The sequence below is a fragment of the Pseudophryne corroboree genome, chromosome 3 (assembly GCF_028390025.1).
Source record: "Pseudophryne corroboree isolate aPseCor3 chromosome 3, aPseCor3.hap2, whole genome shotgun sequence".
Classification (NCBI taxonomy): Eukaryota; Metazoa; Chordata; class Amphibia; order Anura; family Myobatrachidae; genus Pseudophryne; species Pseudophryne corroboree.
In genome coordinates this window covers 186,725,903-186,738,088 of record NC_086446.1, presented here as the reverse complement: position 1 = coordinate 186,738,088, position 12,186 = coordinate 186,725,903, and the positions used below count along the sequence as shown (strand labels likewise).

The 12,186-nt window shown below is 48.3% G+C and overlaps 1 protein-coding gene across 2 annotated transcripts in view; it reads left to right on the top strand.

Moving 5' to 3' along the window:
• Nucleotides 1-12,186, top strand: part of POLR3A (RNA polymerase III subunit A) — a 229,662-nt gene that overhangs the window by 35,706 nt on the left and 181,770 nt on the right. For both annotated transcript variants that reach the window (XM_063958705.1, XM_063958706.1), the window contains exons 7-8: nt 4,865-5,027; nt 11,853-11,989. In XM_063958705.1, coding sequence (XP_063814775.1) covers nt 4,865-5,027; nt 11,853-11,989 — 300 coding nt within the window. The remainder of the gene's footprint in view (nt 1-4,864; nt 5,028-11,852; nt 11,990-12,186) is intronic.

Below are 12,186 nucleotides of genomic sequence, written 5' to 3'. Positions count from 1 at the left end.
AAGATTTGCCAGTCGGACTTAATCCCCTGCTGTAATGACTTAATCCCCTGCTGTATTGTTCGAAGACAATAGCCGAAGGGTTTATGCTAAGAAGTCATGCTGTGCCTATGCGCAGAAAACTAGTCGAGATAACCGGGGACTCATCTGTAGTATATAATGAAATTATCCAGCTAGATGAATCCGGTGTACCTTTAATATCCATCACCCGTTACGGTCTTTCTGTTCCTATTATAAAGGTGGAAAGCACTGAGAAGCGCTCCATGGGGTGCGGCTTCAGATGTTAAAAGCACTTACCAATAGCTTATTATGTGTGCACAAACTGTAATAAGATCAGCGCTAGTTTGGGTGACTCCCGGGTATGCGTTCCTGTTTAGTTAAAGGCGCTCAACACGGGAGCAAGGTTCCGCCAAAGATTTCAAAAGAAATGTCCGAGACCATGGAGGTATTCTGATTTAACTGAATCCCTCCTGCGCAAGCATTATGCAATGTGAGCAAGGCGTTTCAGAGAACCCTCCCCATCTTACACGAAGGAGGAAGAGGGTCTTCTAGTTGAAAGGGCGAGATAATTGAGTCTGCCTTAGTTCAGGAGTTTAGATTCCCTTATAGAAGCGGTTATGGAGATCCTAAGTTTCCTGACGTAAGGAGTTAAGGAACCAGAGTGTTTTTCGATTTATTCGTATCCCTCTCCTCGTTGACAAATGTCACCTATGCCTAGCGTGACCGCCTAAAAGGATATGTCCTGTCGCAGGGTGCACACTGCATTAAAATCACATTTTATAACAGCACATTTGTAGCATGGGCTGGGCGTAAGAAAGTCGCCTGGAGGAAATTTCTCAGCGGAGCATATCCGAGAATCAGCGACTTATATGTGCCAGACTTCAAGGGTCGCTAGTAACACAGCGTCCCGCATCTCTGTTTTGGCCATTTACACTAGAAGAATTTTATGGCTCAGAGAATGGCTAGTGGTCTACGATTCCAGGAGTAGAGGCTGTTCCATTTTGGGGGTTAGATGTTATTTTAGGAGTTAGACAAGTGGATTTTGCAGGCAACTACAGTGAAATCTACCTTTCTACCTACTTCTTACTCGAGCACCACTTCACACGTTAGAGGAGGTTGCTCGGGACCAGTGTTTAAGTTCATTCGATCGCTGTCGTACCTAGCCAGAAGACAGTCGACACCACAAAAGCAGGACAAACCTATGGCAGGAGGGTCTTCCTGCTCACCTGGGGTCCACCTTGGGGACGTCTGGGCCAAAACATCACCAGACGTCTGGCTCACCAAGATATTTCCCAGGGTTACTGGATAGAAGTGCAAGAGTGTACACTCAGGCTGTTTATTAACAACGCGAGGGCCTAAGGTGCCCGTTGCGAGCAGGAGCGTTACAGAAGGCAAGAATCCTGCATACAAAGGCTTAAGTCGCCAGTCCCTAATCCTCACTGAGGAACGGGATTTTATTCAAAACTTTTGGTAATGCAAAATACCTTCATATTCCGATTCGGACCCCTCACCAAGCTTACTTAAGATTTGCACCGGTGTGGGATCACTACCGAATCAGGGCCCTGCCATTAGGTCTATAATCAGCCCCAAGACTCTTTATAAAGATCATAACAATAGCGATGACAGGATTGAGACAGTTGGGGGTCACGATCATACCTTACCAAGACGATCTACTGCTCAAGACCTCTTCACAGAAACAGCTGATAAAGGATGCTCAGCATCTCATCGAATTCTCATTCAACATGGGTGGATTGTAAACTTCCAGAAATCCAACCTCATGCCAACTCAAGGGAGTCAATTCCTCTGTCTCATCTTGGACACTATACAATTGAGAGTATTCCTACCAGAGCACTAGATCCAGGACCCACAAAGGTTAGTGGCTCAGGTACGGAGGACACAGATGGTTTCTCTACACCTCTGTGTGCCAATTCTAGAGAAGAGGGTGGCGTCATTCACAGCGCTCCGGTACGACAGACTTCATTCCCGACCATTCCAAATGACACTCATTGCTCAGGGAGCAGATTCGCACTGGCTTCTACATCAAAGAATCCAACATCCACCACGCATACGACCCTACGGATTTGGTGGTCATTGCACAAGAATCTCGCAGCATACAAGAGATTCGGCATTTGGGATTGGAGGATCCTGACAACGGACGCCAGTCTCAGAGGTTGGGATACCGTCCTAGTGGTACAAAGTCCTAACTGTTTGCAGATTCAGGATGGAATAAATCCAGTCAGTTATTGCGGGCTTAGAGCATGAAGGGCAGCCTGCCCAGATACATTCTCGAACTGAGAGCTGTTTACAATGCGCTTCTCTTAGCCGCAGACCTAGTCATGGGTCAGCACTCAAAGATACAGTCGGACAATGTCACGACGACTGCTTACATAAACCATCAAGTAGGAACAAAGAGCAGGATGGCGTTAAAGAAAGCCACAAAGATCTTGTTGTGGGAAGAAGGGCGAAACATCATCCTCTCTGCAGTGTTCATTACAGGTGTGGAAAACTGGAAAGCAAATGATCTCAGCCGCCAGGACATGCATCCGGGAGAGTAGTGCCTACATCCACGGATTTTCGACACGGGGGTGAGGAGATGTGGTATACCTCTAGTCGATCTAATGGCGCCTCGGCTAAACCATCAGCTTCCCAGATCTGTGTCCAGGACAAAATATCCAGCAGCAGAAGGAGTGGACGCAGTAACACTTCCTTGGTGTTACAGGAGGGTTTACATTTCTCCACCTTTCCCACTCATACCAAGGGTTCTGAAACGGTTGAACCGAGAATGAGTATGGGCAATTCTAATTGCACCAGATTGGCCCCAAAGGAGTGGGTACTCTGACCTGCGAGGGTTACTAGTGGAAGATCCTTGGCGATTACCTCAAAGGGAGGACCTGCTATCTCAGGGACTGTTCCAACACCCAGACCTGCATAGGCTGCGTTTAACGGCGTGGTTATTGTAACACGGATCTTAAGAAACAGAGGGATACCTAGAACGGCCATTCCTACGATGATTACCGCTAGGAAGCCGGTCACAGCCCTGCACTACTACAGGATTTGGAAGAGGTACATGGACTGGTGTCAATACCGTGGGTGGAATTCGGCGAATTCCAGACTTCTACTATTCCTTCAGACCGGTCTAGATGTAGAACTGAGACTGGGCTCTCTGAACGTTCAAATTTCGGCTCTCTCCATCCTAGGTCAGCAAGCAGTTAGCATTCTTGCCAGAGGTTCAAGTTTTTTTACAGGGGGTTCTGAGGATACAACCCCCTTTTCGCCCTACAAAGGCGCCATGGGACTTAAATTTGGGTTGGAATTTTTCAGATATCCAACATTTGAGTCGTTGACAAGAACAGACCTGAACTATCTCTATTGGAAGGTCACGTTCTTGCTTGCCTTGGTTTCGCCAGGCGGGTTCCTGAGTGGGAGCCTTATTGTGTTAGAGTCCTTTGAATGTCTCATGGAGTTAGAGCAGAACTCCGTACAAGAACAGGTTTCCTTCTTAAGGTTGTTTCGGGGTTTCACGTAAACCAGCCACTTGTGGTCCCATCTTTCCGAGGTCTCGCAGATGGGGACGTGTCCTTGGATGTTGTCCGAGCTTTACGGGTATACGTACAAGTTACGTCGTCCTTCAGAATGTCGGACCATTGTTTGTTCTTTATGATGGGCCAAAGACGGGTTGGCCAGCATCTACGCAGTCTGTGTCTAGGTGAATTCGACTTGCTTATATTTCCTGTAGCAAACAGGTTCCGGTTCAGACGGGTGCTCCTACCAGATCAGTGGGTGCCTCGTGGACGGCCGTCAGAGGTGTTTTCACTACTCAACTTTGCAGAGCGGCGACGTGGTCCTCAGCCCACACGTTCGCGAAATTTTACAAGTTTGATGCCCTGGCGTCCGGACGCTCTAAGTTCGGACGTTTAGTTTTGCAGGCCACTGACAACACTCCCTCCCTGGGGGATAACTTTGGGACGTCCCCTACTGTATAAGACTCCAGTGTCCCCTAGTGGATGAAAGAGAAAGGAGGATTTTGGTACTTACCGATAAATCCATTTCTCTGAATCCTCTAGGGGACACTGGACGCCCGCCTCGGTGCTGTCAGTCTGGTGGGTTCACACTTCCTGTTCAAAGGACTCTTGTGACCCGCGTAGTTAGTCCCAGGACTTTGACAAACAAGGTCATAGGATCAAATCACATTGTGGCTCTGTGCCTAATATGGATTTTACATAGTTTTTCCAAACAGCGTTGATTTTCCAGTTAAGAGTTCTTGGGGGCTGTTTGATAGGTTGTACGGTTCGGTTCCTCGCCATGTGCTCAAGTGTCATGTCCTATTCTCTCAGTCAAATTTTCCAAACTGAGGGAGGAGGGATGTGAAGGGGGAGGAACCGGCTGTGCAGACAATGCTAATTTTAGATTGTGCCACACCTCCGGTTGCAAGCTTCACACCCCTACTGTATAAGACTCCAGTGTCCCCTAGAGGATTCAGAGAAATGGATTTATCGGTAAGTACCAAAATCCTCTTTTCTCAGTTCATCCTCTTTGGGTGACACTGCTAAACTTGGGGTGTATAGGGTGTAGTAGCTGGAGTCGGCAAACTCAAAGCTTATTTGCAACTGGAGAGTCTTCCTCGTGGATTAAGAAAAAAGGATTGCGCTACGAGTACAAATAAATCTTATTTTAGTCCAGTTATTCTAGGTCAATGTGAGTATTCACGTCATCAGTTGTGCTGTATTTTTATTACTTTTTTTTTTTTAACTGTGCTTTAATAGTCAAATTCTGATGAGGTACACATTTATTTTTGTGGTAAGTACAGTGTGTCAAAATAATATAAATATTTATGTTTACACCCTGAATGTTGAGTTTTATGTTTCAGCATAGGATCTCTGGAGCTAAAACTCAGATGATAATTGAGGACTGGGATTTCCTGCAGTTGCAGTGTGCACTGTACATCAACAGTGAGCTCTCTGGCATTCCCATGAACATGGCTCCCAAAAAATGGACACGTGGCTTTGTTCAAAGACTAAAGGGAAAGCAAGGTAAAGTAAAGTGTAGTAGCTCGTATTTCTCTATCGTCCTAGTGGATGCTGGGGTTCCTGAAAGGACCATGGGGAATAGCGGCTCCGCAGGAGACAGGGCACAAAAGTAAAGCTTTCCGATCAGGTGGTGTGCACTGGCTCCTCCCCTTATGACCCTCCTCCAAGCCAGTTAGATTTTTGTGCCCGGCCGAGAAGGGTGCAATCTAGGTGGCTCTCCTAAAGAGCTGCTTAGAAAAGTTTAGCTTAGGTTTTTTATTTTACAGTGAGTCCTGCTGGCAACAGGATCACTGCAACGAGGGACTTAGGGGAGAAGAAGTGAACTCACCTGCGTGCAGGATGGATTGGCTTCTTGGCTACTGGACATCAGCTCCAGAGGGACGATCACAGGTACAGCCTGGATGGTCACCGGAGCCTTGCCGCCGGCCCCCTTGCAGATGCTGAAGTAAGAAGAGGTCCAGAATCGGCGGCAGAAGACTCCTCAGTCTTCTAAAGGTAGCGCACAGCACTGCAGCTGTGCGCCATTTTCCTCTCAGCACACTTCACACGGCAGTCACTGAGGGTGCAGGGCGCTGGGAGGGGGGCGCCCTGGGAGGCAAATGAATACCTATTTTGGCTAAAAATACCTCACATATAGCCTCCGGAGGCTATATGGAGATATTTAACCCCTGCCAGAATCCGTTAAGAGCGGGAGACGAGGCCGCCGAAAAAGGGGCGGGGCCTATCTCCTCAGCACACAGCGCCATTTTCCCTCACAGAAAGGCTGGAGGGAAGGCTCCCAGGCTCTCCCCTGCACTGCACTACAGAAACAGGGTTAAAACAGAGAGGGGGGGCACTAATTTGGCGTTAGAAATATATAATAAAGATGCTATAAGGGAAAACACTTATATAAGGTTGTCCCTATATAATTATAGCGTTTTTGGTGTGTGCTGGCAAACTCTCCCTCTGTCTCTCCAAAGGGCTAGTGGGTCCTGTCCTCTATCAGAGCATTCCCTGTGTGTGTGCTGTGTGTCGGTACGTGTGTGTCGACATGTATGAGGACGATGTTGGTGAGGAGGCGGAGCAATTGCCTGTAATGGTGATGTCACTCTCTAGGGAGTCGACACCGGAATGGATGGCTTATTTAGGGAATTACGTGATAATGTCAACACGCTGCAAGGTCGGTTGACGACATGAGACGGCCGACAAACAATTAGTACCGGTCCAGACGTCTCAAAAACACCGTCAGGGGTTTTAAAACGCCCGTTTACTTTAGTCGGTCGACACAGACACAGACAGGGACACTGAATCCAGTGTCGACGGTGAATAAACAAACGTATTCCTTATTAGGGCCACACGTTAAAGGCAATGAAGGAGGTGTTACATATTTCTGATACTACAAGTACCACAAAAGAGGGTATTATGTGGGATGTGAAAAAACTACCGTAGTTTTTCCTGAATCAGATAAATTAAATAAAGTGTGTGATGATGCGTGGGTTCCCCCCGATAGAAAATTAGGGGCGGTATACCCTTTCCCGCCAGAAGTTAGGGCGCGTTGGGAAACACCCCTTAGGGTGGATAAGGCGCTCACACGCTTATCAAAACAAGTGGCGGTACCGTCTATAGATAGGGCCGTCCTCAAGAACCAGCTGACAGGAGGCTGGAAAATATCATAAAAAGTATATACACACATACTGGTGTTATACTGCGACCAGCGATCGCCTCAGCCTGGATGGGCAGAGCTGGGGTGGCTTGGTCGGATTCCCTGACTAAAAATATTGATACCCTTGACAGGGACAGTATTTTATTGACTATAGAGCATTTAAAGGATGCATTTCTATATATGCGAGATGCACAGAGGGATATTTGCACTCTGGCATCAAGAGTAAATGCGATGTCCATATCTGCCAGAAGATGTTATGGACACGACAGTGGTCAGGTGATGCAGATTCCAAACGGCACAAAGGTGTATTGCCGTATAAAGGAAGAGGAGTTATTTGGGGTCGGTCCATCGGACCTGGTGGCCACGGCAACTGCTGGAAAATCCGCCGTTTTTACCCTAAGTCACATCTCTGCAGAAAAAGACACCGTCTTTTCAGCCTCAGTCCTTTCGTCCCTATAAGATCATATCTGCCCAGGGATAGAGGAAAGGGAAGAAGACTGCAGCAGGCAGCCCATTCCCAGGAACAGAAGCGTTCCACCGATTCTGACAAGTTCTCAGCATGGCGCTGAGAACGTACAGGACCCCTGGATCCTACAAGTAGTATCCCAGGGGTACAGATTGGAATGTCGAGACGTTTCCCCTTCGCAGGCTCCTGAAGTCTGCTTTACCAAGGTCTCCCTCCGACAAGGAGGCAGTATGGGAAAAAATTCACAAACTGTATTCCCAGCAGGTGATAATTAAATTACCCCTCCTACTACAAGAAAAGGGGTATTATTCCACACTATATTGTGGTACTGAAGCCAGAAGGCTAGGTGAGACTTATTCTAAAAAATTTTTTTTGAACACTTACAAAGGTTCAAATCAAGATGGAGTCACTCAGAGCAGTGATAACGAACCAGGAAGAAGGGGACTATATAGTGTCCCGGGACATCAGGGATGCTTACCTCTATGTCCCAAATTTGCCCTTCTCACTAAGGGTACCTCAGGTTCGTGGTGCAGAACTGTCACTATCAGTTTCAGACGCTGCCGTTTGGATTGTCCACGGCACCCCGGGTCTTTACCAAGGTAATGGCCGAAATGATGATTCTTCTTCGAAGAAAAGGCGTCTTAATTATCCCTTACTTGGACGATCTCCTGATAAGGGCATAGTCCAGGGAACAGTTGGAGGTCGGAGTAGCACTATCTCGGATACTGCTACAACAGCACGGGTGGATTCTAAATATTCCAAAATCGCAGCTGATCCCGACGACACGTCTGCTGTGCCTAGGGATGATTCTGGACACAGTCCAGAAAAAGGTGTTTCTCCCGGAAGAGAAAGCCAGGGAGTTATCCGAGCTAGTCAGGAACCTCCTAAAAACAGTGCATCATTGCACAAGGGTCCTGGTAAAAATGGTGGCTTCCTACGAAGCAATTCCATTCGGCAGATTTCACGCAAGAACTTTTCAGTGGGATCTGCTGGACAAATGGTCCGGATCGCATCTTCAGATGCATCAGCGGATAACCCTATATCCAAGGACAAGGGTGTCTCTCCTGTGGTGGTTATAGAGTGCTCATCTTCTAGAGGGCCGCAGATTCGGCATTCAGGATTGGATGCTGGTGACCACGGAGCCCAGCCCGAGAGGCTGGGGAGCAGTCACACAAGGGAAAAATTTCCAGGGAGTGTGATCAAGTCTGGAGACTTTTCTCCACATAAATATACTGGAGCTAAGGGTAAATTTATAATGCTCTAAGCTTAGCAAGACCTCTGCTTCAAGGTCAGCCGGTATTGATCCAGTGGGAAAAACATCACGGCAGTCGCCCACGTAAACAGACAGGGCGACACAAGAAGCAGGAGGGCAATGGCAAAAACTGCAAGGACTTTTCGCTGGGCGGAAAATCATGTGATAGCACTGTCAGCAGTGTTTCATCCCGGGAATGGAAACTGGGAAGCAGACTTCCTCAGCAGGCACGACCTCCACCCGGGAGAGTGGAAACTTCATCGGGAAGTTTTTTCCACATGATTGTAAACCGTTGGGAAATACCAAAGGTGGACATGATGGCGTCCCGTCTGAACAAAAAACGGGACAGGTATTGCGCCAGGTCAAGAGACCCTCAGGCAATAGCCGTGGACGTTCTGGTAACACCGTGGGTGTACCAGTCGGTGTATGTGTTCCCTCCTCTGCTTCTCATACCTAAGGTGCTGAGAATTATAAGACGTAGAGGAGTAAGAACTATACTCATGGCTCCGGATTGGCCAAGAAGGACTTGGTACCCGGAACTTCAAGAGATGCTTACAGAGGTCTTATGGCCTCTGCCGCTAAGAAGGGACTTGCTTCAGCAAGTACCATGTCTGTTCCAAGACTTACCGCAGCTGCGTTTGTCGGCATGGCGGTGGAAAGCCGGATCCTAAGGGAAAAAGGCATTCCGGAAGAGGTCATTCCTACCCTGGTCAAAGCCAGAAAGGAGGTGACCGCACAACATTATCACCACAGGTGGCGAAAATATGTTGCGTGGTGTGAGGCCAGGAAGGCCCCACAAAGAAATTTAAACTCGGTCGTTTCCTGCATTTCCTGCAAACAGGAGTGTCTATGGGCCTCAAATTGGGGTCCATTAAGGTTCAAATTTCGGCCCTGTCGATTTTCTTCCAGAAAGAATTGGCTTCAGTTCCTGAAGTCCAGAAGTTTGTCAAGGGAGTATTGCATATACAACCCCCTTTTGTGCCTCCAGTGGCACTGTGGGATCTCAACGTAGTTCTGGGATTCCTCAAATCACATTGGTTTAAAACCAGTCAAATCTGTGGATTTGAAGCATCTCACATGAAAAGTGACCATGCTCTTGGCCCTGGCCTGGACCAGGCGAGTGTCAAATTGGTGGTTTTTTCTCAAAAAAGCCCATATCTGTTTGTCCATTCGGACAGGGCAGAGCTGCGGACTCGTCCCCAGTTCTCTCCCTAAGGTGGTGTCAGTGTTTCACCTGAACCAGCTTATTGTGGTGCCTTGCACCTACTAGGGACTTGGAGGACTCCAAGTTGCTAGATGTTGTCAGGGCCCTGAAAATATGTTCCAGGACGGCTGGAGTCAGGAAAACTGACTTGCTGTTATCCTGTATGCACCCAACAAACTGGGTGCTCTTGCTTCTAAGCAGACTATTGCTAGTTGGATGTGTAATACAATTCAGCTTGCACATTCTGTGGCAGGCCTGCCACAGCCAAAATATGTAAATGCCCATTCCACAAGGAAGGTGGGCTCATCTTGGGCGGCTGCCCGAGGGGTCTCGGTTTTTACAACTTTGCCGAGCAGCTACTTGGTCAGGGGCAAACACGTTTGCTAAATTCTACAAATTTGATACCCTGGCTAAGGAGGACCTGGAGTTCTCTCATTCGGTGCTGCAGAGTCATCCGCACTCTCCCGCCCGTTTGGGAGCTTTGGTATAATCCCCATGGTCCTTTCAGGAACCCCAGCATCCACTAGGACGATAGAGAAAATAAGAATTTACTTACCGATAATTCTATTTCTCGGAGTCCGTAGTGGATGCTGGGCGCCCATCCCAAGTGCGGATTATCTGCAATACTTGTACATAGTTACAAAAATCGGGTTATTATTGTTGTGAGCCATCTTTTCAGAGGCTCCGCTGTTATCATACTGTTAACTGGGTTTAGATCACAAGTTGTACGGTGTGATTGGTGTGGCTGGTATGAGTCTTACCCGGGATTCAAAATTCCTCCCTTATTGTGTACGCTCGTCCGGGCACAGTACCTAACTGGCTTGGAGGAGGGTCATAGGGGGAGGAGCCAGTGCACACCACCTGATCGGAAAGCTTTACTTTTGTGCCCTGTCTCCTGCGGAGCCGCTATTCCCCATGGTCCTTTCAGGAACCCCAGCATCCACTACGGACTCCGAGAAATAGAATTATCGGTAAGTAAATTCTTATTTTTTCATAATATAGGCTTCTTGCGTCACAGTACACAAACAGTATGTTGGACAGTCAGCCATTGTTGTCATTTGTATCATATTTATATATGAAAACAGGTTGTTTTTTGTTTTTCAGTTTTTATGAATATTTGCATATTCCATTTTAGTAACGGTCATAAAATTATTGTTATGGTGTATAGGCGCTAGGATTTTTTTTGCTAGACACTACTCTGGACAGAGGCGTAACTAGGGTAGGGTGAGTGGGGCACGTGCCCTGGGCGCTTTGGCAAGCCCAGGAGAGGGGGGGCGCCGGCGGCGGCCAGGGCATCATGCCCCACTCGCCCCCGTCACGCCGAAATGTGAGGGGAGGAGAGCGCAGCGTCTCTCCCCTCACCGCCGCTGCCAGCACTAGCAATGCTGCCAGCACAGCTGCGTGTGTCCAGTCTCCGGCGGCGTTAGCAAATCAGAGCTTGCGGACTGGCTCCTGATTGGCTGCCGGTCCGCGAGCTCTGATTGGCTAGCGAACCGGCGCCACACAGCCGCCGCCGGAGACCTGGAGCGGTGAGGGGCAGGAGAGGCGCTGCGCTCTCCTCCCCTCACATAGCAGAGTGATAGCGCCGGCCGCAGCGGTGAGTGACTGACGGGGGGGACAGGAGAGGAGAGTCTTGTGTATCTGGCACTGTGGGGCATTGTATCTGGCACTGTGGGGCATTGTATCTGGCACTGTGGGGCATTGTATCTGGCACTGTGGGGCAATGTAACTGGCACTGTGGGGCATGTATCTGGCACTGTGGGGCAATGTAACTGGCACTGTGGGACATTTTCAGTGGCCACACCGCTTCTGGTGTGTGGCCACACCCCTTCTGGCGTGTGGTCACGCCCATTTTTTCACTGCACGCGCCTTCGACGCGCGCACATTCTTCTTTTGATGTTTTTTTTTTTGCGGGGGGGGGGGGGGGGGGCGGCACCATTTTCCATCTTGCCCCTGGGCTCCGAAAACCCTAGTTACGCCTCTGACTCTGGATCATGTGCAAGTCTCAAGTCAGGCCTGAATAGTTTTTTGGAATTATAATCTTATGGGTTACATTCAAAATTGTGTTAATTGTGATTAGTAGGACTTTGGGGGAGATGTAGCAAAACTACAAAAGAGTGCGGATGTTGCTACCTTGCATTCTGTAGAATGCACTGGATAAATGCTAGCTAGGAGCAGATTGTGTTGCTTTGGGCATCTTCTCCATAGTTTTGATAAATCTCTCCCACTTGCTCTGGTTATGTCACAGATCTCTTCTGTTACAGGTCGGTTCAGAGGGAATCTTTCTGGTAAGAGAGTAGACTTCTCTGGCCGCACAGTTATCTCTCCGGATCCAAACCTCCGTATTGATGAGGTCGCTGTTCCTGTCCATGTGGCTAAAATACTGACTTTTCCTGAAAAGGTGAATATCCAATAAGATTCTGTTTCTTTAACTATTCCTATACAGAAGTTCATTGCAGTTCAGTTCTGCAGAAACAGCATGTCCACTTCAGAAAATAAAACTATACATCCGCATAGGCTTACTGAGGGGCTTGTGATGGGTACAGTGCACAAGCCCAAGGGGGTGGACGGTTCCCTTCCCTGACAGTACCCTGTTGC